The sequence below is a fragment of the Capricornis sumatraensis genome, chromosome 16 (assembly GCF_032405125.1).
Source record: "Capricornis sumatraensis isolate serow.1 chromosome 16, serow.2, whole genome shotgun sequence".
NCBI lineage: Eukaryota > Metazoa > Chordata > Mammalia > Artiodactyla > Bovidae > Capricornis > Capricornis sumatraensis.
The window spans coordinates 45,029,911-45,055,202 of record NC_091084.1 but is presented as its reverse complement, the minus strand read 5'-3'; the positions used below and the strand labels follow the sequence as shown (position 1 = coordinate 45,055,202).

Sequence of the window (25,292 nt, the reverse complement as noted above, 5' to 3'; positions counted from 1 at the left end):
TCACTTTGGGTAAGCCAGTCAGTCGCTGGCTGTAAGGCCAGGCGAGGCTGACGTCAGGTAAGGGGGCGTGGATAAGGCCGTCTTCTTTCGCGTCGCCTAATATTGAGCCAATGGCAAGCAGGAAGCGTCTAGTGAGTGACGTAATGACAGTCCAATGGAGGCTGGGGGCGGGCCTCAGAGCTACTATGCGGGTTGCGGGGCTTGGGGGCCGGGCGGCTGTTTCCTGTCCTGGTGCATGGTGGTCGGACGAAGGAATTGTTGGAAAATTTTCTCGGAGGTTCGTATATAAATGTGTTTTTACCCAGTGTGCATTATTCTCCGCCCGGCCGCCGCCCTCAGCGCGGCGGCGCGGGCCCGCTTGGGCCCGGGCTCTGACTCCGGCTGGTCAGCCTCCACCTCAGGCCTTGCCGATCCTACGGCCGGTCGCGCTAGCTGCGTCTGGGCAGAAGCGGAGTTTATTAATAACCCGCGGCCGCCACTCTGGGGCGGCGGAGCTTTTCTCTCTGAGGACGCAAACCACCCCCCCTCCCCCCAGTCTCGTCGCGTAGCGCCCCGCCTGTTCCCCTCAGGGGACCGCCGAGGGGAGGGAGTGAAAGAGGGGAGGGTGGAGCCCTCGGGAGCCTGGCGGCGCTTCTCGGCTTGACCTCCGCGCGGAGCGAGTCCCCAGGCGCCGCCGCGGCAAAGCTTCTCGGGCTGAGACGCTGGGCCCTGGTCAGCACCAGGCCCCGGCTGGGGCGCCGGCGGCAGAACTGGCCGAGAGCCCGATTGGGTTCCCGCCTGCAGATCGCCCCCAATATTTCCTCCCGCTCAGACCATGCACACATTCCTTGTTTCCCTCACTTGGAAAAAAAAAAAAATGGGGGTCATTGAGCCTAGTATCGAATATTGGAAATTACTGATTTTATCATTCTGTTTTCTCGATTTTGGTGAAAAGAGTGAACGAATCCTTTCGTTGCTTTGTAACATTTATTGTGGAACGTCCATCAATATTCTCTCCCCTTTTGCTCTTTTTAACAGTGTTTACTCATTAAAGAAGTTAAAAGTGATAAAATGATTGCCAAACTGATGATAAGTTTAAGATCAGTTTAAGCTTTTGAAAGTTGTCTAATCAGCTGGTATAGTCTAGTGAAGATGTGAAAAATTGTAATTTCGAGGTTGTCGCCTTTGTCCTGAATTTTACTAGAAGCTGTAAGCGTCCAGTAGTTTTGCTGTAGTTAACAAAAATCTGTGCAATATTTAATATTTTCCCTTGCTGATGGCGTAGTTTCAGTTCGTTATTAAGTGTTTAATAAGAGACTAGGCAATGAAATCATCCAAAAGTTTCGGTAAGATAGTAACGAATTTTACCCAAGTGTATTTTGATTACTTTGGAAATTATTTACTGTACAAATACTTTGCCTATTTTTTCCATAGCCACCTTTTAGTTTTTAAAAATAACAGCTTTATTGGCAGAATATACAGACCTTTACAATTCACCCCGTTAAAGTATGTAATTAGGTAGGTTTAATGTTTTCACAGAGTTGTGCAACCATTACCAAAATTTTAAAACATGTTCATCACCCCCCAAGAAACTCGATACCCACTAAGTTTCTCCCGATTTCCCCATAACACACCTCCTTCACCAACCACTAATCTACAAGTTTGTCTGTTCCCAGAGTTTCATAAAAATGGAATCACAGTATGTGCTTCTTTCATTTAGCATGTTTGCAAGGTTCATTCATGTTAGAGCATGTATGAGTACTTCATTTCTTTTTATTGCCAAATATTTCATTGTGGGGACGTAACACCTTTTATTTATCCGTTCATCTGTTGATGTGGACTTTCAGGTTGCTTCTATCTTGACTATTATGCATAATGCTGCTATAACAATCACATATAGTTATTATTTATCTATTCATTTGGCTCCTCTGGGTCTTAGTTGTGGCATGTGGAATCTTTTAGTTACATCATGAACATGTGGAATTGATTTCTCTGACCAGGGATCTAACCAGGGCCCCCATCATTGTGGGTGTGGAGTCTTAGCCAGTGGACCACCGGGAAGTCCCCTCAACTGTTAGTTTAGTTGTTATTAAATATTTATAATGTAGTTACAGTTTGTGATTACATGAGGAGAACTTTCTGAATCCTGATGTTCTTATCATTACTTAATTTTGAAGTTCTTATATAGTTTTTGTTTTTATATATGTGTTAGTTATTTGGCTGCCCTGGGCTTTAGTTTCAACATGTGGGATATAGTTTCCTCATTAGGAATCAAACCCAGGGCCCCTGCATTGGGAACTCAGAGTCAGCCTCTCTACCACTAGGGCAGCCCTTGTTTTTATTTTTAATTTGAGATTTTACCCAGTTCTTAGTCTTTTTGCGCTTGGCTTTATTTCAGGACATAGTGATTATTTAGAGTTGAGTTGTTTGTGTCATTGCTGATCTCTATGGTTAATTTGCATTTTAAGGATAGCTTTAAGACAGTGTATTGTACTCAAAATGATTTTGTTTTTAAGATGGCTCTATACTGAAAATCTCCCTCCCTCTCAGAGAAGTAAGAAATCTTCATAGTTTCCGATAAATTTAATCCTATTTTAAAACTGTGCCACTGTGGGAACTCTGTACTCTGTGGAAATAACTTATCCATTAATGTGTAGACACAGGCCTTTAACTCCAAACTATTTTTTTTTTGTACTTAAAATACCACTTTATGGAAATTCCCCGGTGGTCCAGTGATTAGAACTTGGTACTTTCACTGCTGGGGGCCTGAGTTCAATTCTTGGTTCGGGGAACTAAGATTCCACATGTGGCACCTCTGCTAAAATAAGTAAATATATATTTTAAAAAGTCAATTATTTAAAATCACCTTTAGAAATTACTTTTTGTCTTCTTTTCCAGGGGAAAAACTTTCATAAGGATAAGGAAATTTTTTCTCTTTTTTAAAATTGAAGTATAGTTGATTTACATTTTACTTGTTCAGGGTGTGTAACAGTGATTCAGCATTTTTATAGACTGAAAATTTTTATTTTTAGCTTAAAAAAATTTTTTAATGGAGAAACCTTGAAAACATTATTTAGTTTAAGTGAAAGAAGACAGTCACGAAAGACCATATGCTATGATTCCATTTATATGAAGTGTCCAGAGTAAGCAAATCTGTAGAAATAGAAAGTAGATTGGGGTTACCTATGGGTTTGGGATGGGGGAGATAGGCTTTTCTTTTGCTGGTGATAAAAATATTCTGAATTCAGGTTGTGATAATATTTGTACACTCTAAATATACTTAAGTCATTGACTTGTATACCTTAAATGGATAAATTTTATGGTGTGTGAATTGTATCTCAGTAAAGGTATTTTCGAAAAGGAAAATTATGAACAAGAGGAAAGTTTCTCTTGAATAACACATCTCTGAAAATTTTTCTTGTTTTTTTCCTCCTCTGGCAATACCACTTGATGGAAATTCCCTAGCAGTCCAGTGGTTAGGACTTAATTCTTTCACTGCCTGGGAGCCTGAGTTCAGTCCCTGGTCAGGGAACTAAGATCCTGCATGTAGTAGGTGAAAACAGTCAATAAGACAGAGACATTTAGCTTCTCATTTAGTTTTAAACTGCTGATAAACAGCTTCGCTTCACTCAGTCATGTCCAAATCTTTGGGACCCTCATGGACTGTAACCCGCCAGGCTCCTCTGCAATGGGGATTCTCCAAGCAAGAATACTGGGGTGCTTTGCTATGCCCAGGGGTCGAACCCAGGTCTCCCACGTTGCAAGTGGATTCTTTACTCTCTGAGCCACCAGGGAAGCTCATTAATAGCAAACACATGTAATGCCATGTGCTGTTACAAGCGATTTTTATTTGCAGTACCTCTGTGAAGTACCTGCCTTTTACAGATAGGGAAACTGTGCACAGTGTGCTTAAGTAACTTGCCCAAGGTCACATAGATAATATGTGGTCAGTGAGAGTTTGAAGCAGGCTGGCTCAGGAGTCCTTATTTCTTAAGTATAATGCTATATACCACGTCTTGTAAGTATTCCTTCCTAGGTATAACCCATATTTTCTAATCTATCAATAGGGGAATCCTCCTTAGATATTATTGTATGTTTTAGTAGCTGATTGCTGTAAATACGGGCTTCTCTGGTGGTGGCTCAGTGGTGAAGAATCCACCTGCTATGCAGAAAACCCAGGTATGGTCTCTGGGTCGGGAAGATCCCCTGGAGGAGAGCATAGATGGCAACCCACACCAGTATTCTTGCCTGGAGAATCCCATAGACAGGGAAGCCTGGCAGGCAGCAGTCCATAGGGTCACAAAGAGTCAAACGTGACTGAAGCGACTGAGCACGTACGCACATGCTCTAAACACACTGCTGCTACTCTGGAGAAAACCAGGTAATTAAAGTGTACTGTGGTAAGTGTTATGATAAGGGTATGGACAGAGTGTCTTGGGAGATACAGGTGAAGCATTCAGACCCAGTTTGGGGAGTTGAGATAAAACTTTCTGGTGGAATCTAAAGAATTTATCCAAGTAAAGAGAGAAGGCGGAGAAGGCAATGGCATCCCACTCCAGTACTCTTGCCTAGAAAATCCCATGGACGGTGGAGCCTGGTAGGCTGCAGTCCATGGGGTCGCTAGGAGTTGGACACGACTGAGCGACTTCCCTTTCACTTTTCACTTTCATGCATTGGAGAAGGAAATGGCAACCCACTCCAGTGTTCTTGCCTGAAGAATCCCAGGGACAGGGGAGCCTGGCGGGTTTCTGTCTGTGGGGTCGCACAGAGTCGGACATGACTGAAGTGACTTAGCAGCAGCAGCAGCAAAGAGAGAAGGAAGAGTATTCTAGAGGGAATGAATGGCAGTGTTCAGAGCCCAGATGCAAGAGACATCTTGGGCCAGAATGGCTCATGTAAAAATTGTTGAGTCAAATGGTTAGAAGATGATTTTACCATTTATGTTCTGAAGTTAAGGACATCATTTAACCTGAGTTTCACTTTCTTCATCTGCAAAATTGTGATTAAATGATACTTAATTCATAGGATTACTAGAATGATTAAATGAATTAGTAGTAATGCCTGGCAAATAATATTTTGGAAGGATAAGTTATCATTATTAAATGTCTAAATTATTAATATATTAATATTATTAAATGATACTAGTATCATTGACTACTAGAATTTTAATCAGTGTTGGTGGAATATAGAATGTGAGATTGTGCTAGAATAAGACTGGAGGATAGAGTTACCCACTTGTCTTGATTTGCTGAAAGTAAAAGTGTTAGTTTTTCAGTCATGCCAGTTTGTGGGTGGTTTTACTGGGTTGAGAACCATGGAGAAAAAGTTACCTTAGAAAGGAGCAAAATGAGAACAAAGTAAGATATGCCTGTGTATACACACATAAGCACATTTTAGAGACTGAGTTCACACCAGTACCTCCAATTCCAGCTCATTCCACAGAGCTCTTTCTTTCCTTCTCTTATTCCATATTTGCATTTCCCTTCTTCCTTAATGAGAGCTCTGGCTTCCAACAGCATTTACACATTCATTCAATGCTCAGTCTTTTATTCTGTCTAAAATAGTTTCCAAGTTGTTTTGCCTTTGAAAGTGTTAGTTGCTCAGTTAGTCTGATTCTTGTGACCCCATGGACTGTAGCCTGAAGGCTACTCTGTCCCTGAAAGTCTCCAGGCAAGAATACTGGAGTGAGTAGCCATTCTCTTCTCCAGGGGATCTTCCCAACCCAAGGATGGAACCTGGGTCTCCTGCATTGCAGGCAGATTCTTTACTGTCTGAGTTACCAGAGAAGCCCTTGTCCAAGACCATTCCAATTTGTTTTTCTTTTTAATTATTTATTCTTTTATATATATATATATGGAGAAGGGAATGGCACCCCACTCCAGTACTCTTGCCTGGAAAATGCCATGGACGTAGGAGCCTGGTAGGCTGCAGTCCATGGGGTCACGAAGAGTCGGATACAACTGAGCGACTTCACTTTGACTTTTCACTTTCATGCATTGGAGAAGGAAATGGCAACCCACCCCAGTATTCTTGCCTAGAGAATCCCAGGGATGGGGGAGCCTGGTGGGCTGCCATCTATGGGGTCGCACAGAGTCAGACACGACTGAAGCGACTTAGCAGCATATATATATATATATTTTTTTTATTGAAATGTAGTTGACTTAACAGTGTTTCAGGTGCACAGCAAGGTGATTCAGTTAAACAAGTATACATATATTATTTTTGAAATTATTTTCCACCATAGGGTATTACATGATATTGACTATGGTTCCCTATGGTATGCATTAAACCTTTGTTGCATATCTATTTTTTAATTAGAAATCTAGTATTCTATTCATAAGTCAAACAAGTGGAATAAAAATATTTTTTTAGTTAGGCAAAAGTGCATACATTTAAATATATATATAAAGTATACATATTTATATATATATGTATACAAAAGCTTTTCTACTACACTTGATAAAGACTTGAGAAAGAACATCAAGAAAAAGGAGATGGAGACCATAAACTAAATGAAATGGGAACACTGAATATGAAATATAAAAAGTGAAACAAACTAGATAAAAGTCCATCATGTAGTCCAGTTTTTAAACACGACTGCTCATTAGAAACATGGAGGTATGGAGGTAAAAGCAATACCTGAGCATTTGTATTTTTCAAAAAATTTCAAGATAATTCTGATATGTATCTGGATTTTAAAAAGTGATTACAGATTTATCTGTTAGATCCTAGTTTTGGTAATATGGTAAGTGGAAGTGCGTATATGCACATGTTTTCATCCACCCAGCCAGTCTATGTATTTTGGGTGGTTCATTCAATCCATTTATATTTAAGATTATATTATGATCCTGTTACTGTTTTCTTAATTATTTGGGGTTTATTTTCTGTAGGTCTTTTCCTTCATTTGTGTTTCCTGCCTAGAGAAGTTCCTTTAGCATTTTTTGGATAGCTGATTTGGTGCTGCTGAATTCTCTTAACTTTTGCTTGTCTGGAAACTTTTGATTTCTCTATCAAATGTGAAGGAGAGTCTTTCTGGGTAGAGTATTCTTGGTTGTAGGTTCTTCCCATTCATCACTTTAAATATATCATGCCATTCCCTTCTGGCTAGTAGAGTTTCTGTTGAGAAATCAGCTGATAGCCTGGTGGGAATTCCCTTGTATGTTATTTGTTGTTTTTCCTTTGTTTTTAATATTTTATCTCTGTTGTTAATTTTTGTCAGTTAATTACTGTGTGTCTCTGTGTGTTCCTCCTTGGGTTTATCCTTCCTGGGATACTCTGTGCTTCTGGACTTGGTTGACTATTTCCTTTCCCATGTTTGGAAAGTTTTCAGCTATTACCTCTTCAAATATTTTCTCAGGTCCTTTCTCTATCTCTTCTCCTTCTGCTGCTGCTGCTAAGTTGCTTCAGTTGTGTCCAACTCTGTGCGACCCCATAGATGGCAACTCACCAGGCTTTCCCATCCCTGGGAGTGGGTTGCCATGTCCTTCTCCAGTGCATGAAAGTGAAAAGTGAAAGTGAAGTTGCCCAGTCGTGTCCGACTCTTAGTGACCCCATGGACTGCAGCCTGGTTACCAGGTTCCTCCATCCATGGGATTTTCCAGGCAAGAGTACTGGAGTGGGGTGCCATTGCCTTCTCTGAGAACACTAGAGTGGGTTGCCATTCCCTTCTCCAGGAGATCTTCCTGACCCAGGGATTGAACCCAGGTCTGCTGCATTGTAGGCAGATGCTTTACTGTCTGAGCCACCAGGGAAGTCTTCTCCTCTGGGACCCTTGTAATGCAAATATTGGTATATTGAGTGTTGGTGTGTTTAATGTTGTCCCAGAGGTCTCTTAGGCTGTCTTCATTTCTTTTCATTCTTTTTTCTATATTCTGTTCTGTGGCAGTGATTTCCACTGTTCTGTCCTCCAATTCATTTACCTGTTCTTCTGCCTCAGTTATTCTGCTGTTGATTCCTCCTAGTGTATTATTCATCTCTGTTGGTTTATTCTTTAGTTCTTCTAGGTCTTTGGTAAACATTTCTTGCGTCTTCTCAATCTTTGCCTCCATTCTTTTCCCAATATCCTGGATCATCTTCACTGTCATTATTCTGAATTCTTTTTCTGGAAGGTGCCTGTCTCCCCGTCATTTAGTTGTTCTTCTGAGATTTTTTCTTGTCCCTTCATCTGGGATATAACTTTCTGCTTTTCCATCGTGATTTATTTTCTGTAATAATGGTTTTTGTTATATCTGCTGTGAGACTGTGCTGCTGCTTGCTTCTTCTGTTTGCCCTCTGATGGATGAGGCTAAGAGGTTTATGTCAGCTTCTTGATGAATGGGAAAAACTGGGTCTTGCTCTGGTGGACAGGGCCTTGCTCAGGTGGACAGGGCCTTGCTCAGTAAAGCTTTAATCAAATTATCTGCTGATGGGTGGGGTTGCACTCTCTCCCTGATAGTTGTTTGGCCTGAGGCGATCCAGCTCTGGGGTTTGTGGGCTCTCTGGTAGACTTAATGGTGAACTTCAAGAGGCTTTATGCCAAGGGGGACCTTCCAGTGCCTCCGTTCCTGTGGTGAGCCCCTGCCGATCCACACTTCCACAGGAGGCCCTCCAACGCTAGCAGGTAGTTTTGGTTCAGTCTCCTGTGTGGTCACTGCTCCTCTCCTCTGGGTCTTGGTGCATGCAAAATTTTGTTTGTGCCTCCCAAGCTTGGAGTCTCTGTTTCTCTCAGTCTTCTTGAAGGCCTATAATCAAATCCTGCTGGCCCTCAAGGCCAGATTCCCTGGAGATTTCCAGTCCCTTTGTTAGATCCCCAGGCTGGGAAACCTGATGTGGGGTTCAGAACCTTCACCACAGTGGGAGAACTTCTTTAGTATTACTTGTCTCCAGTCTGTGGATCACCCACCTGGTGGGTATGGGATTTGATTTTATCGTGATTATGCCCCTCCTACCATATCACTGTGGCTTTTTTGCCTTTGGATGTGGAGTATCTTTTTGGTGGTTTCCAGAGTCCTCCTGTTCATGGTTGTTCAACAGCTGGTTGCAGTCTTGGTGCTCTCACAGGAGAGATGAGCACACGCCTACTACTCCACTGTCTTGAATTGGAAACTATCCCAATTTTAAAACAAATTCCCCCCAGAGAAATAAAACAGAAATGAAAGTTCCATGACCTGGGAAGCTTGTAGTGTTGGGCAAACCAGGATGATAGTATTAGAGAAGTTAGTAGAACCCCAATCATGGTATTTGGACTTTATGGGTAAGTGGGAAAGTTTTGAAGGTTTTTATGACAAAGAAATGCTCTGATTGGATTTGAAAGTACTTGGACTGTGCTGTGGAGATCAGGTTGGAGGAGGGTAAAAGTGGATTTCGGGAGGCTGATGTAATAACCCAGGTGGTTATGGTCTCCTGAATTAAGACCGCCTAATAAGAGAAGTGAATGCATTTGACAGATATTTAGGAGGTAAAGTGATCATTTTTCATGATCAGTTGGAGATTAAGGGGGATTGGACTACTGGGTAAGTGATTCATTTATCATTGAGGTAGAAAATCAAAAGTAGAATTTTATGGCATACAGTTTTGAGATGGAGGTGGCTGTGGACCATGAATGTCATCAAGGCCAATAAGCGGCTAGATAAATAGATCAGGAGCCATTAAGAGGAAAGACATGATAGTTTTAAAAAGCTTTTAAATTCTAGAGATCTTTGAAACCATGGGAATGGATATGATATTCCAAGAGGAAAAGTGCATAAAATGAAAAAACAAATGAGGATGCAAACTTGCACGTTCTCAGCATTTAGGAATACATTGGAGAAATGGAAAAGGATTGGCTAGGAAGTTGGAGGAAACCAGGAGCATGTAGATGTCATAGATGCCAAAGCAAGAGAATATTCTAAGAAAGAGATAAAGGTCAGTGGTATCAAAGACAGAAAAGTATCTATCACACTGTTTTTTAATGTTTAACTATCAATATTATAATGGCTTGTCATTTAAAATTTTTGAAAATTTGTAGTATAATCATCTGTGTTCAATTTGATGAGTTTTGGCAATTGTATACGTCCAGATGATCATCACTCAAAAGATAATAGGACATATCCATCACCATAGAAAATTCCCTTGTTCTCCTTTCCAGTCAGTCCCCTAACCTTGCAATCACATTTTATTCTAACACTGTAGATTAATTTTGGTGTTCTGGGAAGTTATATTAATGGAGTAATACAATATGTATTGCTCTGTGTCTGTCTTACTTCCCTCAGCATAATAATTTTGAGATTCCTCACTGTTATTGTTATACACTGTTATGTATGTGTATATAGTTTGTGATGCCAAAGAATGCTCAAACTACCGTACAGTTGCACTCATCTCTCACGCTAGTAAAGTAATGCTCAAAATTCTCCAAGCCAGGCTTCAGCAATACGTGAACCGTGAACTTCCAGATGTTTAAGCTGGTTTTAGAAAAGGCAGAGGAACCAGAGATCAAATTGCCAACATCCGCTGGATCATCAAAAAAGCAAAAGAGTTCCAGAAAAACATCTATTTCTGCTTTATTGACTATGCCAAAGCCTTTGTGTGGATCACAATAAACTGTGGAAAACTCTTCAGGAGATAAGAATACCAGACCACCTGACCTGCCTCTTGAGAAACCTGTATGCAGATCAGGAAGCAACAGTTAGAACTGGACATGGAACAACAGACTGGTTCCAAATAGGAAAAGGAGTACATCAAGGCTGTATATTGTCACCTTGCTTATTTAATTTATATGCAGAGTACATCATGAGAAACGCTGGGCTGGAAGAAGCACAAGCTGGAATCAAGATTGCTGGGAGAAATATCAATAACCTCAGATATGCAGATGACACCACCCTTATGGCAGAAAGTGAAGAGGAACTAAAAAGCCTCTTGATGAAAGTGAAAGAGGAGAGTGAAAAAGTTGGCTTAAAGCTCAACATTCAGAAAACTAAGATCATGGCATCTGGTCCCATCACTTCATGGGAAATAGATGGAGAAACAGTGGAAACAGTGTCAGACTTTATTTTTGGGGGCTCCAAGGTCACTGCAGATGGTGACTGCAGCCATGAAATTAAAAGATGGTTACTCCTTGGAAGGAAAGTTATGATCAAACTAGATAGCATATTCAAAACCAGAGACATTACTTTGCCAACAAAGATCCGTCTAGTCAAGGCTATGGTTTTTCCAGTGGTCATGTATGGATGTGAGAGTTGGACTGTGAAGAAAGCTGAGCTCCGAAAAATTGATGCTTTTGAACTGTGAGAAGACTCTTGAGAGTCCCTTGGACTGCAAGGAGATCCAACCAGTCCATCCTAAAGGAGATCAGCCCTGGTGTTCATTGGAAGGACTGATGCTGAAGCTGAAACTCCAATACTTTGGCCACCTCATGCGAAGAGTTGACTCATTGGAAAAGACCCTCATTCTGGGAGGGATTGGGGGCAGGCGAAGAAGGGGACGACAGAGGATGAGATGGCTGGAAGGCATCACTGACTCGATGGACATGAGTTTGGGTAAACTCCAGGAGTTGGTGATGGACAGGGAGACCTGGTATGCCGCGATTCATGGGGTCGCAGAGAGTCTGACATGACTGAGTGACTGAACTGAACTGATAGTTTGTTTCTCTTTATTGCTAGGTAATAATCTATTGTATGAATTTATCACAACTTTGTTTTTAATCCTTTTATTTGAGTTCATTCTAGCTTGGAACTATTATGAATAAAGCTGCTATGGACATTCTTGTATAAATCTCTTTGTGGATGGATGAATATTTTCATTTCTCATTCATGCCTAGGAATGGCCATTGAACTTCATATTAAAATGGAGATCAGTGACCAACCAGAGAGTTTCCGTTCTTAGGGACCGAAGTCAGATGGATGGCAATGGGAAATCAGGAGGCATTGTTAGTAACAACTGTTAAGGAAATCTAGCTGTGGTAGGAAAGAGATAACAAGTAGCTGAGTCAGAGATGAGTTTTTTTGTTTTGTTTTGTTTTTGTGTTTTTTAAGTTATTGTTGGGAAGAAACTGGGGGAGAGAGGGAAATTGTTTACAGAAGAGGTCCATGAAATCCCTGTGGAGGAAAGACAAATGAAATGGAGAGTACAGGTTGAAGAATTGGTCTTACCTTATAGGAAAGTAATATGGTAGGAGAGAAGGAAGAAACATGCAGAAATGCAGTGAAGTGAGGTTTATTGGCAAATAATTCCTTTGATGACTTATTTTCTGTGAAATTGAGAACTGATTAATTGAAATCCTGAAGGAGAAGAGTTGGGGGGATAGCAGAAGAGGGGATGGAGGTTTGAGACAAATGGAAAATATTTAAATAGTTGCCATGAGGAAACAAAGAAATGTAAGTTTTCGGGACAGGTTTGGGGATTCAGAAGAGGCTGGAAGAGCCCAAGAACTTTAATGTCCCTTCAGGACTATTCCATCAAATAAGTTTTTCGATCTGAAAAATGCTTTGTAAATATGAGACCTATACAAAGTTATTTCTGACTAGAGATGTATGTTTTTACTACCTAGTCCATGTACTCTTTGTACAGAGGATCTATTTTGTTGCAGTTGTATGTCAAGAGTGCTCTGTAATTTTCATAATTGTCTCACAATGTTTTGCTTCCCTTACATGACAAGATGAGCAATTTGGATAATAAAATATTAACACAAACAGTGTTTATCTTGAGGGAAATAAAGTACAATGCAGGATCACAGTCAGAAGTGGAGTTTGAATATTTATCAGAACCTCTCTCCTGCTACTTACACTCCTCAAACTCCCTAGACTCAGCGCAGGCAGGCCAGGGCATGCTTAGTAAATTAAACTATGCAGGAATGCCCTTATCAAGCTCTGCTGTTAGTACCGCATTGTTGAGGTTTGAGAGAAATTTTTTTTTAGGTTCTTTTTCATATCAGTGGTTCAGTTAAGAACAGACAGACCATTGCCAACATTGATGTTTCTGATGACTAGACCTAGGTGTCCATTTCTAAATTCTTGTCTCTGTTCTCACAGCTTTTTCTCACACATAGTTTAGTTTTACCTCTCCAGGCCTCATCTCAACTTCCTGCCAGTCTGTGTAAATCTTTCATTTCTGAATGTTTCTGGAACTTGGTAAAGCCTTCACGTTTCAACATTTTACCCATGCACTAGAATATCCTAGTTCTTTAAAATTGGTATTATAAACTCTGTCCCTCCATTTTACCCTTTAGCATAGTACAGCCTATGAGAACTACCTCATTTATTAGCATGTTCTTTACATTGCATTCATGGAACATGCTTACTCCCTGGGTGTATTAATATTTAAATAAAACTGAAGAGATTTAAAGACAGTTTTCCACAAAGTTTAATCAAAGCAGTGTAACTAAATCAGCAAACTACAAAGTTACAGAATAGCCTACTATTTTTATGTTGCTATACTAAGAAATTCCTCATTCCAGGGTAGGAGATGTCATTAAATGCAGCACAAACGACCATGCTTAAATGAAGAAGCACTTTGTATATTAGTAAATTTATAAGGAAAATTTGTAGTTGAGACCAGGTAATAGAAAGTATGTAGGTGGAACCAGCCTGAGGTTAGAACTGGAGTTTGACAATTTCTGAAGGTCTGGTTTTTGTTAGTTCAGTCGCTCAGTCGTGTCTGACTGTTTGTGAACCCATGGTCTGCAGCACACTAGGCCTCCCTGGTCCATGGCCAACTCCCAGAGTTTACGCAAATTCATGTCCGTTGAGTCGGTGATGCCATCCAACCATCTCATCCTCTGTCGTCCCCTCTCCTCCTGCCTTCAATCTTTCCCAGCATCAGGGTCTTTTCACATGAGTCTGGTTTCTGTAGCTTCATGCAAAAAGTCTTTAGGATTTGTTAATCTAGATTTCTTTTTATATCATTTCTTACTACGATAAAGATTACTTGTAGTTGAAGTCCTTACTCTTATACCTGAACCATTAATTTTTATATTTTCATAATAATTCATGATAATTGTATCTCACAATTTTACACCAAATTTGAGATATCTAAGGGCTTCACATTTTAAAATATTGATCTGATGTAGACTCAAACCACTGAGGAAACTGATTTTTTTTTTAGGGGATGAAGTCAGCTAGTATTTAAGTACTAATTTTCTTTAATGTGGGAAGCATGATTGTACTGGGTCTTCGTTGTTATGAGGGCTCTTCTCGAGTTGCAGTGAGTGGGGGCTACTCTCTAGTTGCGTTGTGTGGCTCCGCATTGTGGTGGCTTCTCTTGTTGTGGAGCATGGCTCTAGGGTGCTTGGGCTTCAGCAGTTGGGGCACGTGGGCTCATCAGTTGGGGCTCCCAGGCTCTAGAGCACAGGCTCAGTAGTTGTGGAGCACCGGCTTAGTTGCTCCACCACATATAGGATCTTCCCAGACCAGAGATCAAACCCTTGTCCCATGCATTGGCAGACAGATTCTTAACAGCTGCACCACCAGAGAAGTTCCTGAGAGTCTGTTTTTAATCCCTTTGGATATATGCCCAGAAGAGGGATTGCTTGATCATATGGTAAAATTCTATTTGTAACTTTTTGAGGAATCTCCATACTGATTTATTTTGTTTTAATTTGTTTGGCCATGCCACTCAGCTTGTGGAGTAACAGTCTTTTTTGTTTGTTTGTTGTTGTTGTTTTTATCTTATTTCATTATTATTATTTTTTTTTATGGAGTGGCAATCTTAGTTCCCTGACCAGGGATTGAACCTGTGCCTTTGGCAGTGAAAGCAAAGTGTCCTAACCACTGGACTGCTAGGGAATTTCCTCCATACTGTTTTTAATAGCAGCTGCTAGTAGTAAAGAATCTGCCTGCCCGTGCAGGAGATGCCAGAAACTTGGGTTTGATTCCTGGGTCGGGAAGATCCCCTGGAGTAGGAAATGGCACTCTACCCCAGCATTCTTGTCTGGAGAATCCCATGGACAAAGGTGCCTGGCAGGCTACAATCCATAGGGTGTCAAAGAGTCAGACACAACTGAAGAGCCTGAGCACATGTGCTCATGCTGTAAATACACTGCTTCTACTCTGGAGAAAAACAGGTAATTAAAGTGTACTGTGATAAGCGTGCATGACTGAGCATTCACGTGTGCACCATTCTGCATTCCCACCAAAGTGCTGCTGCTGCTGCTGCTAAGTTGCTTCAGTCATGTCCGACTCTGTGCGACCCCATGGACTGTAGCCCACCAGGCTTCTCCATCCATGGGATTTTCCTGGCAAAAGTAATGGAGTGGGGTGCCATTGCCTTCTTTGCACCAATAGTGCACAGAGGTTCTAATTTCTTCGTGTCCTTGCCAAACTTACCTTGTGTTTTGGTAGTGGACATTCTTACAGGCGTGAGGTGATATCTAATCATGGTTTTGATTTGCGTTTCCTCGACGATTAGTGATATTGAACATATTTTCATCTTTGTTGGCCATTTATCTTCTTTGAAGAAATTTCTATTAAGTCCTTTGTCCAGTATTTATTTGGGTTATTGTTTTTTGATGTTGAGTTGTAGAAATTCTTTATTCTGGATATAACATTTGCTGTACTTCATAAATGTGTGTTTTTTTTTTCTCTTTTCTTACGGCAATATTCATCATCATCTTCCAGAAAGGCAGGAACTTATTACTTTACGTATGTCTTCCTTTGAGATTCCTCTTGTGCCCCATCACAGCCTCCCTGTGTCTGATTTTGATCCATGTTTCATTATTAAAGCACAGGAAATTGACTACCTTTCACAAGGTGGCTCTTTCTGAAGATATCGTGTGTATCTCACATGCTTGTGTGTGTGTGCTCAGTTGTGCCCAACTCTTTGCAACCCTGCCAGGCTCCTCTGTCCATGGGATTTCCTGGGCAAGAATACTGGAGTGGGTTGCCATTTTCTTCCCCAGGGAATCTTGCCAGCCTAGGAATCAAGCCCACGTCTCCTGCATTGGTAAGTGGATTCTTTACCACCGAGCCACCTGGGAAGCCCTTCTTACATGCGTATTTACACGCTATCTGAAAATGTTGATGCACAATCACGACATGAATGTGAATATGGTGTTGAGTAACTGTAGAGTGTTTTAACTCTAGCTTATTTCATTTATTCACTATCATATTTTCCCCCACTTGATCATTTTCTAACGAAGGGCATTAGTTCTATCATGGAGTCTTTTTGAGAATAAGATGGGCTGTGACCTGATATCACTTATTACCTCTGGCAGTTGTAGTGCACATTTGATCTCTTCTGAATCCTTTACCACCAAGTGTATTTGCCAGCAATTTGTGTCCAGGAATCAGCTGACTCTTCATCTCTGAATTAATATAGATTTTTTTCAATTAGGATAGAAACTATAGGTGCTGAAGCCTTCCTAAAGAAATTTGACCAGCCTTCAGACAAGAAAGAACTTTATCAGTCACCTGTTGATGTAGTTATTTGGAGATTTATAAATAATTGAAAAGGACAAATGCTTGAGTTATGGTCAGATGGACATTTTTTGATATTATGACCCAAATTAACTTGTAATCTGCCTTTTTCAAAATTCTCTTTCTAGATGTATACTGTAAAAATCATGCAGTACTTACTACATTTTTATAGGTGCTTTCCCTTCTATTTCCTTGTCTTATTTCTGTTATATAGTGACAGTACTTGTTCTGAAAATGAGCCTGTCCCAGTCTTAAACTCAGGGAGCAGAGTACCATTATTACTTTAAGGCTTCTCTGTTAGTCCTTAGAAGTAGCAAGGAAGTAATTGAAGTTTCCATCTGCTTTATAAACAGATATAGATTATAAATACTTCAGGAATCCCTGAGAAGTCAGCCCTTGACTGGCTTTCTGTGAGTCTAAACCATAGTCTTTGGCTTTAATCCAAAGAAGGTACAGTTTATAGTGTTTATAAAAATGAAGATTTTCTAGTCCTAAACATAAATATAATTGTAAAATATTACTAATATCTGTATATTTCCCTTTTAAATATTGACAGCTGAAATTAGATCTTTAGATCTGAAAAGGTCCTCAAGAGATGCTCTGGTCCAGTTCCCTGGCTTAAAGCAGCTAAATTATCCCAACTTCTGTTAGAGACAACTCAAGGCCTACAGAAGTTATGAGACCTGGAGGTGGGAAAAGGGAGATGGGGTTATGGTGAAGATTGGTTAAAGAGCCATTCATGCATCCATTTATTCGGCACCTATTGTGTACTATGTGCCAGGTACTTTATAGGCACTTTAGTCAGCAGAGAGCAGATAAAAATCCCTGTCCATTCTAGTAGAGGGAGAAATAGATAAGAAACAAACAAAATAAGTAAATACATGTAATGTCCATTTATTAGTACTGTGCGGAAGTATAAAGGAAGGAAGAAGGATAGAGTGTATCATCATTGAGGGTTTGTGATGCAGTTTGCAGTGAGGTAAATAAGGAAGCTCTCATGGAGGTGCCATTGAACAAGACTGGAAGAAGACGAGAGAGTAATAATGAAGATACCAGGAGGACTGTTTGAAGCAGAAGGAACATCAAATGTAAAGGTCCTGAGGCAGCAGAGCATCCACTATGTTAGAGGGAAAGCAAGGGCACCAGCGTGGCTGAAATGGAATGAATGAGACGTAGAGCAGTAGAAAGTGGGGGCAAGACCATTGGCCTCACAGGCTAGCATAAGGACTTTTGACTTTACTTTGATGAGAAATCATCAGAGAGTTTTGAGAAGAGATAAGATCTAACTTTTCCCTTCGAAAAGGGCAGTCTGATTGCTGTGTTGATAGGAGACTGTGAAGGAGGTCGCAGTAGAAGCAGGGAGACCAATTACTGTGCTGTTGCAGTAACATCTCAGGGTAAGATGGCAGTGGCTTGAATCAGGGAGGTAATGGTGAAGCTTGTGAGAAGTGGCCAGATTCAGGATAGATTTCTGAAGAATGTCAACAGAATGGACTCAGTACATTCATGGATTCTAAGTGGGAATATTCAGCCATGTTAAACCCAAAGAATGTTAATTACAGGAATTTTAGACGTGGTACAGAAGTGATGGGCAAGACTTGTCAGTGTGCTCAGTAATTTTCTGATGAATTATTAAAAGCATGCTCTGGACTTTGGGCTAATACTCTTACCCTGCATATTAAGTGAAATTTCAGCTTATTTCAAAACACTCTTAACTTCCTTAGCAGTTTTTTATAGTTCATAAATATTCTCTGTAGATTTTATTTTATAAATACATTGTTTTTTGTTCTCAATGCCTGCATTTTTCTTCAAGGTAGAAAATGTTGTTAGCCCAGATAAATCGAGATTCTCAGGGAATGACAGAGTTTCCTGGAGGAGGAATGGAGGCTCAACATGTTACCCTGTGCCTGACAGAGGCAGTAACTGTGGCAGGTGAGCAGTTTCATTTGAAGGGATCGTGTGGGTTTGGAAATATTTATCTTAAGGGAAAATGGAAACTCACAACTGTAATTACTTTGTTCCTCCTCCCTTAGCTAAAGGCAACGCAAAGCTAAGCCTTTTTATGAGCATTTTTATCTTGGTGTGGATGCTGGGTACAGTAGGGTGTAGAGATATTTTTTTGTAAATGCTTTAAGAAAGTCCACTTGAGTCTAAGTTAAGCAATCTGCCTTTTGATTCATTTTTACTTAAAAAACTTAAACAGCATGCACATACGATAGTTATTTAAAGAAAATAACTTTCATTTTGTAATAGATGGTGACAATTTAGAAAACATGGAAGGTGTAAGCCTACAAGCAGTAACACTTGCTGATGGTTCTACTGCTTATATACAGCACAATTCTAAAGGTATGTGCTTCATACACAGCCCATTGGTTATTACTAGCAATTCATAACCTCAGAGTTGGAATACCTAGCAATTATACTTTTTCCTAACCCCTCCTAAAGACACTGTATATTGCATGTGGTAATTTTAAGTCATTTCAGTTTAACTTAAATTTTGTTTTGATAATTTGAGGAAACCTTTTGAGATATTTAGAACATACTCTATCAGAAGTAGTGAGGAAAAGGAGAGGGGGTTAGTGTCCTTGACCTATTATCAGTAAGACCTTTATCACTTTAAATTACTATTTAATGTTTTTACAAAATATGCATCGAAATAGACATTTGGTTTTGCTTTTATAACATTGTTTCTAAATCAGTGTTTACTTTGCGCCAAGAAATAGCCTAGTTCTCAAATTTCTTGTTTTTATGGAAACCTGCTGAGCATATGTATGCATAATCAAGGGACTTGTAGCCCCCAAGGATAAGAATGACAACTAGCCTTGCATGTACTGATATATCTTTCTATCTTCCCAGTTTCAGCTTTGCTGTTGTCAGGGTCCCTATTCCTAAGTGGTTCTGAAAGGTATATGGAGGTTTGACTCATGTAGCTTGCTATGATGAGCCACTCTTCCTCTTGAACTAATTGAAAATTGGAGGGGAGGAAGGATGGCTGAGGGAGGCTTTTCTGCTTTCTGTAGGATCACTGGATGTGTTATTGAATTGCCTCAGAACATTTGAGGGAAGAAGCAAGATGAACATGATCTTAAGTAGTGTATGTTTTTATAGTTGATATCATTTTGAAATTGTATGAAGTTTAAATTTTTTGCTTGTGCTAATTTATTGGCTTAAATCTTTTGTTTCTAGATGGAAAACTCATAGATGGTCAGGTCATTCAGTTGGAGGATGGTTCTGCTGCCTATGTTCAACATGTACCCATACCTAAAACTAGTAAGTATTTGATACTCACTCACCTTCCTGATTCTCAAACTTCAGTATTTGCTGCCTCCAGCTGCCTCTTACTACTCTAACTTGGTCCTGATCTCTAGTCCTCCTTCTGAAAGGAGAGATGGGTAGATGTCAAAGAGAGGATCTAAAGACTATTTTAACTTGAGACTTTCTCTCAGACATAATAGAAGTTACTAGACTGTACTCTGGAGATAAATGGGCAACAGTTTTAAGTGAATATTCCTATTATTTGAGCTAAATGCTACATGTCTTCTTATTTTCTTCTTTCTTTTCCCTTCTTTCAATTCTCCTTATCCCCTGGTATATATTCCTCAGGTATTGTAAATATCTTTTTACCTTTAAACACTTATTCAGAGCAGCTTTGCTGAAATTATTTATATTCAAGGATCCTTAAAGCAAGCGTAGGTTTGTATGATGTGTTTAACGGTTTATTGACTCTGTTGCTGCTGAGTTATCAGCATATACTTGGATAACATGGGATCTAAATGTAAGCATTGTTTTTGAGCAGGGGACAGTTTGCGTTTAGAGGATGGGCAAGCAGTGCAGTTAGAAGATGGAACTACAGCATTTATTCACCATACCTCCAAAGGTAAATTAGCTCTGAACATTTGAATAAAACAAGACAGAAGTGGGGTGTGGGAAAAATAAGACCTTTATTTAGTTGCTGAAATGGTGTTATGTAAAAGAAGAATTCTTCTCTCAAAGATAAGATGGCAGATTTTGGCACGGTCTAATAAAACTCTCATAATGATTTAAGTTGTCCAGTAGCAGTTCAGACTAGCAAAACCCTGATTCCTGGGAAAACTTCAAATAGAGGCTGCTTTTAAAATATGAAATTAAAACATTTGAAAGCTAAATTGTGGATTCTTTTTCCTTCTAAATGTACTGTCTTTAGCAAGGTCCTTTGCCCCTTGGGTTGGCCCTTAAAACTAAATAAAAATTTTAAAACTATCTGAAGTAAATATGGCAAAATGTTCATGAGTATTAACTTTGTGTAGGGGAGATCAGGGGATTGAGGTGAAATGCACAGGAGCAATGAGCACAGCTCTGCAGCCAGACTCTCTGGGTTCCAGTAAGGATCTGCTGTCTTTTAGCTGTGTGCCCTTGAGCAAATTATTTACCCTTCTTGTACTTCAGTTTCATCATCTGAAATGAAAATTATAATGTACATCCCCATCATAGGGTAGTTGTAAAGACAAAATATACAAACATCTAAAGCACTTGGAACAATATTTGTCACCAAGTAAATGCTCAATAAACATTATTGTTATTATTTTATAAAATATTTTATTATAGAATGATTGTTAATGTTTTAAAAGACTGTTTAGTTGTGAAACCAAAGAAAAAAACTTTTAAAAATTTCGAATATTTTAATTTGTAAGTAAATTTATTAAAGTTGAGGAAAAGTAAACTGACTTTTTTTTCTTTAGCAGTGGAAGTTGATCACAGGTTCACTGTAATTGGCTAGATTTATTATTTAACAATGCTGTGCGCATCTTGGTACAGTTATTTAGAGGAAAAAAAAACATGGAGTCATACTGACATAAATTCAGATCCTAGTTTCTCTGCATAATGCTTTTGACTGTTAATTGTTAGTTTTTTATTTCTTGGGTCTTAAGAAAGTATCTTTACTTCTTCAAGCCTCAGTTTGCCATTTGTACAATAGGGTGATAAGTATACCCACCTTAGAGAATAATTGTGAAGATTGAGTGAAATATGCACATAAAGCACATGGGCCCTGCTCATAGTAGCTGCTCAATAAAACTTCATTCCTGCTTCCTTTAAACATGTAATTGTTTATCACACTACCTTTAATTTAATGCCATTCTCTTCCACTCCCTCAGATAGTTATGACCAGAGTGCATTACAGGCAGTTCAGTTGGAAGATGGCACCACAGCTTACATCCACCATGCAGTGCAAGTCCCACAGTCTGACACCATCTTGGCAATTCAAGCTGATGGGACAGTGGCAGGTCTGCACACTGGGGATGCCGCCATTGACCCCGACACCATCAGTGCTTTGGAACAGTACGCAGCAAAGGTATAGCATTTTACAATGTCAAGAACATCCCAGGTAGAGCTGCTTCTGTTGTTCAGTCACCAAGTCATGTCCAACTCTGCAACCCCCTGGACTGCAGCACATTAGGCTTCACCGTCCTTCACCATCTCCTGGAGTTTGCTCAAACTCATGTTCATTGAGTGGGTGATGCCATCCAACCATTTCATCCTCTGTTGCCCCCTTCTCCTCCTGCCCTCAATTTTTCCCAGCATCAGGATCTTTTCCAGTGAATTGACTCTTCATATCAGGTGGCCAAAGTACTGGAGCTTCAGCTTTTTTATCTTTCTTTAAAAGAAAAAAAAAAAAAATAGAAATCTCAAAGTCAAAATGAGACAGCATCAAAGAGAAGGTCAGCATTTATCCTAAAAGAAGTGAAGGGTAGAAAGAAATATTTGAATAAAAATAAAGGAATGAAGTAAGAGCTTATAGAAGGGAAATGGGTAACAGGTAATTCACACACACAAAAATTCAAGGATGACTGCCATAAAAGAAACAATGAGGTATATGGATGGAATTGCTTATGAATTATGAAGTAGACATTAGAGATTGGAAAAGGTGAAGGAACATCTTAAGTTTTACATCAGAGGGGCTGTGAATTCTCCCTGCATTGAAATTATATCATTTATATAGTTTAAAAGTCCCCCCTAATTTTTATCATGAAAATTTTCAAACATACGCAAAAAATAAACAAGAATCCCCGTGTACTTATCTCCCAGCCTAAACAGTTATCAATATGTTAAAAGTTTTTTAACTTTATTTTATTCTTACAGGTGTCCATTGATGGAAGTGAAGGTGTAACAGGTTCAGGAATAATCGGAGAAAATGAGCAAGAGAAAAAAATGCAGGTGTGTAAGGCTACTTTTTTATATTTGAATCTCTTTCTCTTAGCATTTCTGGACCTTTTTAGGGATGAAAGCAAGAATTGGAAACTTACTACCTCTTTAGAGAAATTTTTACCAGTTCAGAAAAACAGTGTGTCTTTGGCAACAGCTTTCTCCAGCTACCTCAGGTCTCAGAATTCATGATCTGGTTGAAAGTGGCACTAAAGAAGTAGAAATATCACAGAAATCCAGATGAAGCCTGTGTTCTGGAGTCCAAGGCAGTTTTGGAGACCAGGTGGTCTTCTGTCTGCCCCACACATGGCAGTCTGTGAATCCTTTTTCTGGGCCTTCACCCTTAGTGTGATTAAACTTTGCTACTTTGGTTGTTATGTCTTCTTGTTTCTTTTGCTTACAATTGATTCCTTTAATACTTCCCTTTTCAACTTCTAGAAAGAGGGTGCAGCCTAGCTAATGATCACTGTTCCTTCTGGTCAAAGCTGTTTCTAACCTCTTCTACCAGACACCTTCCTGGGCTGCAGATGGCCACGGGTCGGCTGCCCTTGATTCAGATGCTCACCTTGGGTCCAGTCATTGTCTGTCCCTTGCCAAGTTAATAGCCTAGAGCAGCAGTCAGTGCCTCCGCAAGTACTGTAGTTTAAGTACAGAGTAGTCACAGAAGCAATTTGGAAGCCCTACTGGACCGAACAATTCAAAATTCAAGATTATGTTTTGAATTTATGTGAAAACACATAAATGTGTTTGAGGGTAGGTGTTTGTGTGAGTGGGCGTTCTTGGAGTTTATATAATCATTGTGGTGTATTCTTGCTTTAATGCTGCTGCTTTTTGTTCTTAGCGATTAGTTCTAATGTTTTGTTGACTGTTCTCTCATAGCAGATTTTTTGTTTTGTTTTTGTCATTCTTCCAAGAGTTTTTATCGTATTTAATTCCTAAAGTTATTGCTTCAGGACCACACTTTTTAAAATTTACTTACTTATTTTTGGTTGCTCTGGGTCTTCATTGCTGCATGTGGGCTTTCACAAGTTGCGGTGAGCGGGCCCTACTCTGTTGCGGTGCACAGGCTTCTCATTGTGGTGGGTTCTTTTGTTGCGGAGCACTGGCTCTAGGTGATTGGGCTTCAGTAGTCACGTCACAGGCTCAGTAGTTGTGAGGGCCACACTTTATAACTTGAGCATGTTGCTGCTACTGACCACGGGAAATGTAGCTAGTCACAACTGGCATGTGCTGTGAATCTAAAATAATACCAGATTATTTTATAATGAGAAAAGAGTGTAAAATATCTCTTAATAATGTCTCCTATTGACAACATGTTGAAATGATAATATTTTGGATATACTAGATAAATAATTACTGAAATTAATTTCACCTATTTCTTTTCATTTTTAAATGTAGCTACTAGAACATTTTAAATTATATATGTGGTTTGTATTTGTGACTCATATGTCTGTTAAGAGCTGGACAAGAAGTTCCTGAATCTTCCATCCTCTAAAAAATTGTGTACCATAGTTAAGGTTGAGGGCCAAGTACATGGTGTTAGAAGGTCAAAATGTCCTATAGTCATTCTGCCAGAGTTGCTTAAGAGGTTGTAACTCTGCCTGGCTGAACTTTAAAGAGGTCTGTACCTAACACAATAAATTTTTTTTATAGTCTTGTTTTAAAGCTTTAGTTTTTTTTCTATTGTGATGTTTATAGTATAGAGCTTTCTCTTTCACCTATAACATAAGCATACTTGTTGTGCTGCTGAGCTGACCTCTTACTTGAAATCAGATTTCATAGGACAGCAAAGACCTAGAGTATTAAAAGCATCTGCATTCAAGGGAAGGTGGTTTTGCCCCTAGGGGACGTTTGGCAGTGTCTGAAGACAGTTTTGGTTGTTACAGGTGTCGGGCATCTGCTGGGTATATGTCCTGCAAGGCATAGGACAGCCCACCTCAATAAAGAATTATTCTGTTCACAATATCAGTAGAACTCAATGTGAAAACACTCATCTATTTAAAGATGTCCACGTGTTCAGTTGTAAGAACTGTAAGGATGATGTGATGTATGTGTTTTGAGGAGGCTGTAACTGTTGTGATTACCCTTATGATGCACCACCCTTAGTTAAGCAGAAAACAGTATGGTATTAAAGTAGCATGTGATTTGTAAAAAAAAAAAAAAAAGGTCTGGGTCAAGCTTCCATCCTGCTGTGTAGTAGCTGTGTGACTGTGAGCAAATGACTTAATTTCTTTGTATCTGAGATTTCTTATTAGCTATATGAGAATAATAGCCTTTGCTTTACTCATCTCATAGGGTTATGAAGACCAAATGAGAGTTTCATTTGATGAGTATTTTAGGTAATACATAAGAGAAGGCAGTGGCACCCCACTCCAGTATTCTTGCTTGGAAAATCCCATGGATGGAGGAGCTTGGTGGGCTGCAGTCCATGGGATCGCGAAGTCGGACACGACTAAGCAACTTCACTTTCACTTTTCGCTCTCCTGCATTGGAGAAGGAAATGGCAACCCACTCCGGTGTTCTTGCCTGGAGAATCCCAGGGACAGAAGAGCCTGGTAGGCTGCCATCACTGGGGTCGCACAGAGTCAGACACGACTGAAGCAACTTAGCAGCAGCAAGCATTATGAAACATTGTTGATGCCTTTACATGTTCTATATATAAGAACCCAAGGCCCTTGTTCATGGTTTCCATCAGTTTTGACTTCATTAAAAACCAGTATTATTTATATTGGAGATCAAAGTCCTTTGGCTTGGCAGCTATTTGTTTGT

General features: G+C 39.8%; 1 protein-coding gene across 3 annotated transcripts in view; it reads left to right on the top strand.

Moving 5' to 3' along the window:
- The first annotated feature begins 205 nt into the window (after positions 1-205).
- Positions 206-25,292, top strand: part of ZNF143 (zinc finger protein 143) — a 60,081-nt gene continuing 34,994 nt past the window's right edge. Inside the window, exons 1-7 of one of the 3 annotated variants that reach the window (XM_068988638.1) lie at positions 206-277; positions 18,157-18,275; positions 18,597-18,689; positions 19,530-19,613; positions 20,140-20,220; positions 21,476-21,672; positions 22,461-22,535. In XM_068988638.1, the coding sequence (XP_068844739.1) occupies positions 18,164-18,275; positions 18,597-18,689; positions 19,530-19,613; positions 20,140-20,220; positions 21,476-21,672; positions 22,461-22,535 (642 nt within the window). In that variant the 5' untranslated portion in view covers positions 206-277; positions 18,157-18,163. Of the gene's footprint in view, positions 278-18,156; positions 18,276-18,596; positions 18,690-19,529; positions 19,614-20,136; positions 20,221-21,475; positions 21,673-22,460; positions 22,536-25,292 lie in introns of all 3 variants that reach the window. The other 2 variants (XM_068988636.1, XM_068988637.1) reach the window with 2 other exon arrangements.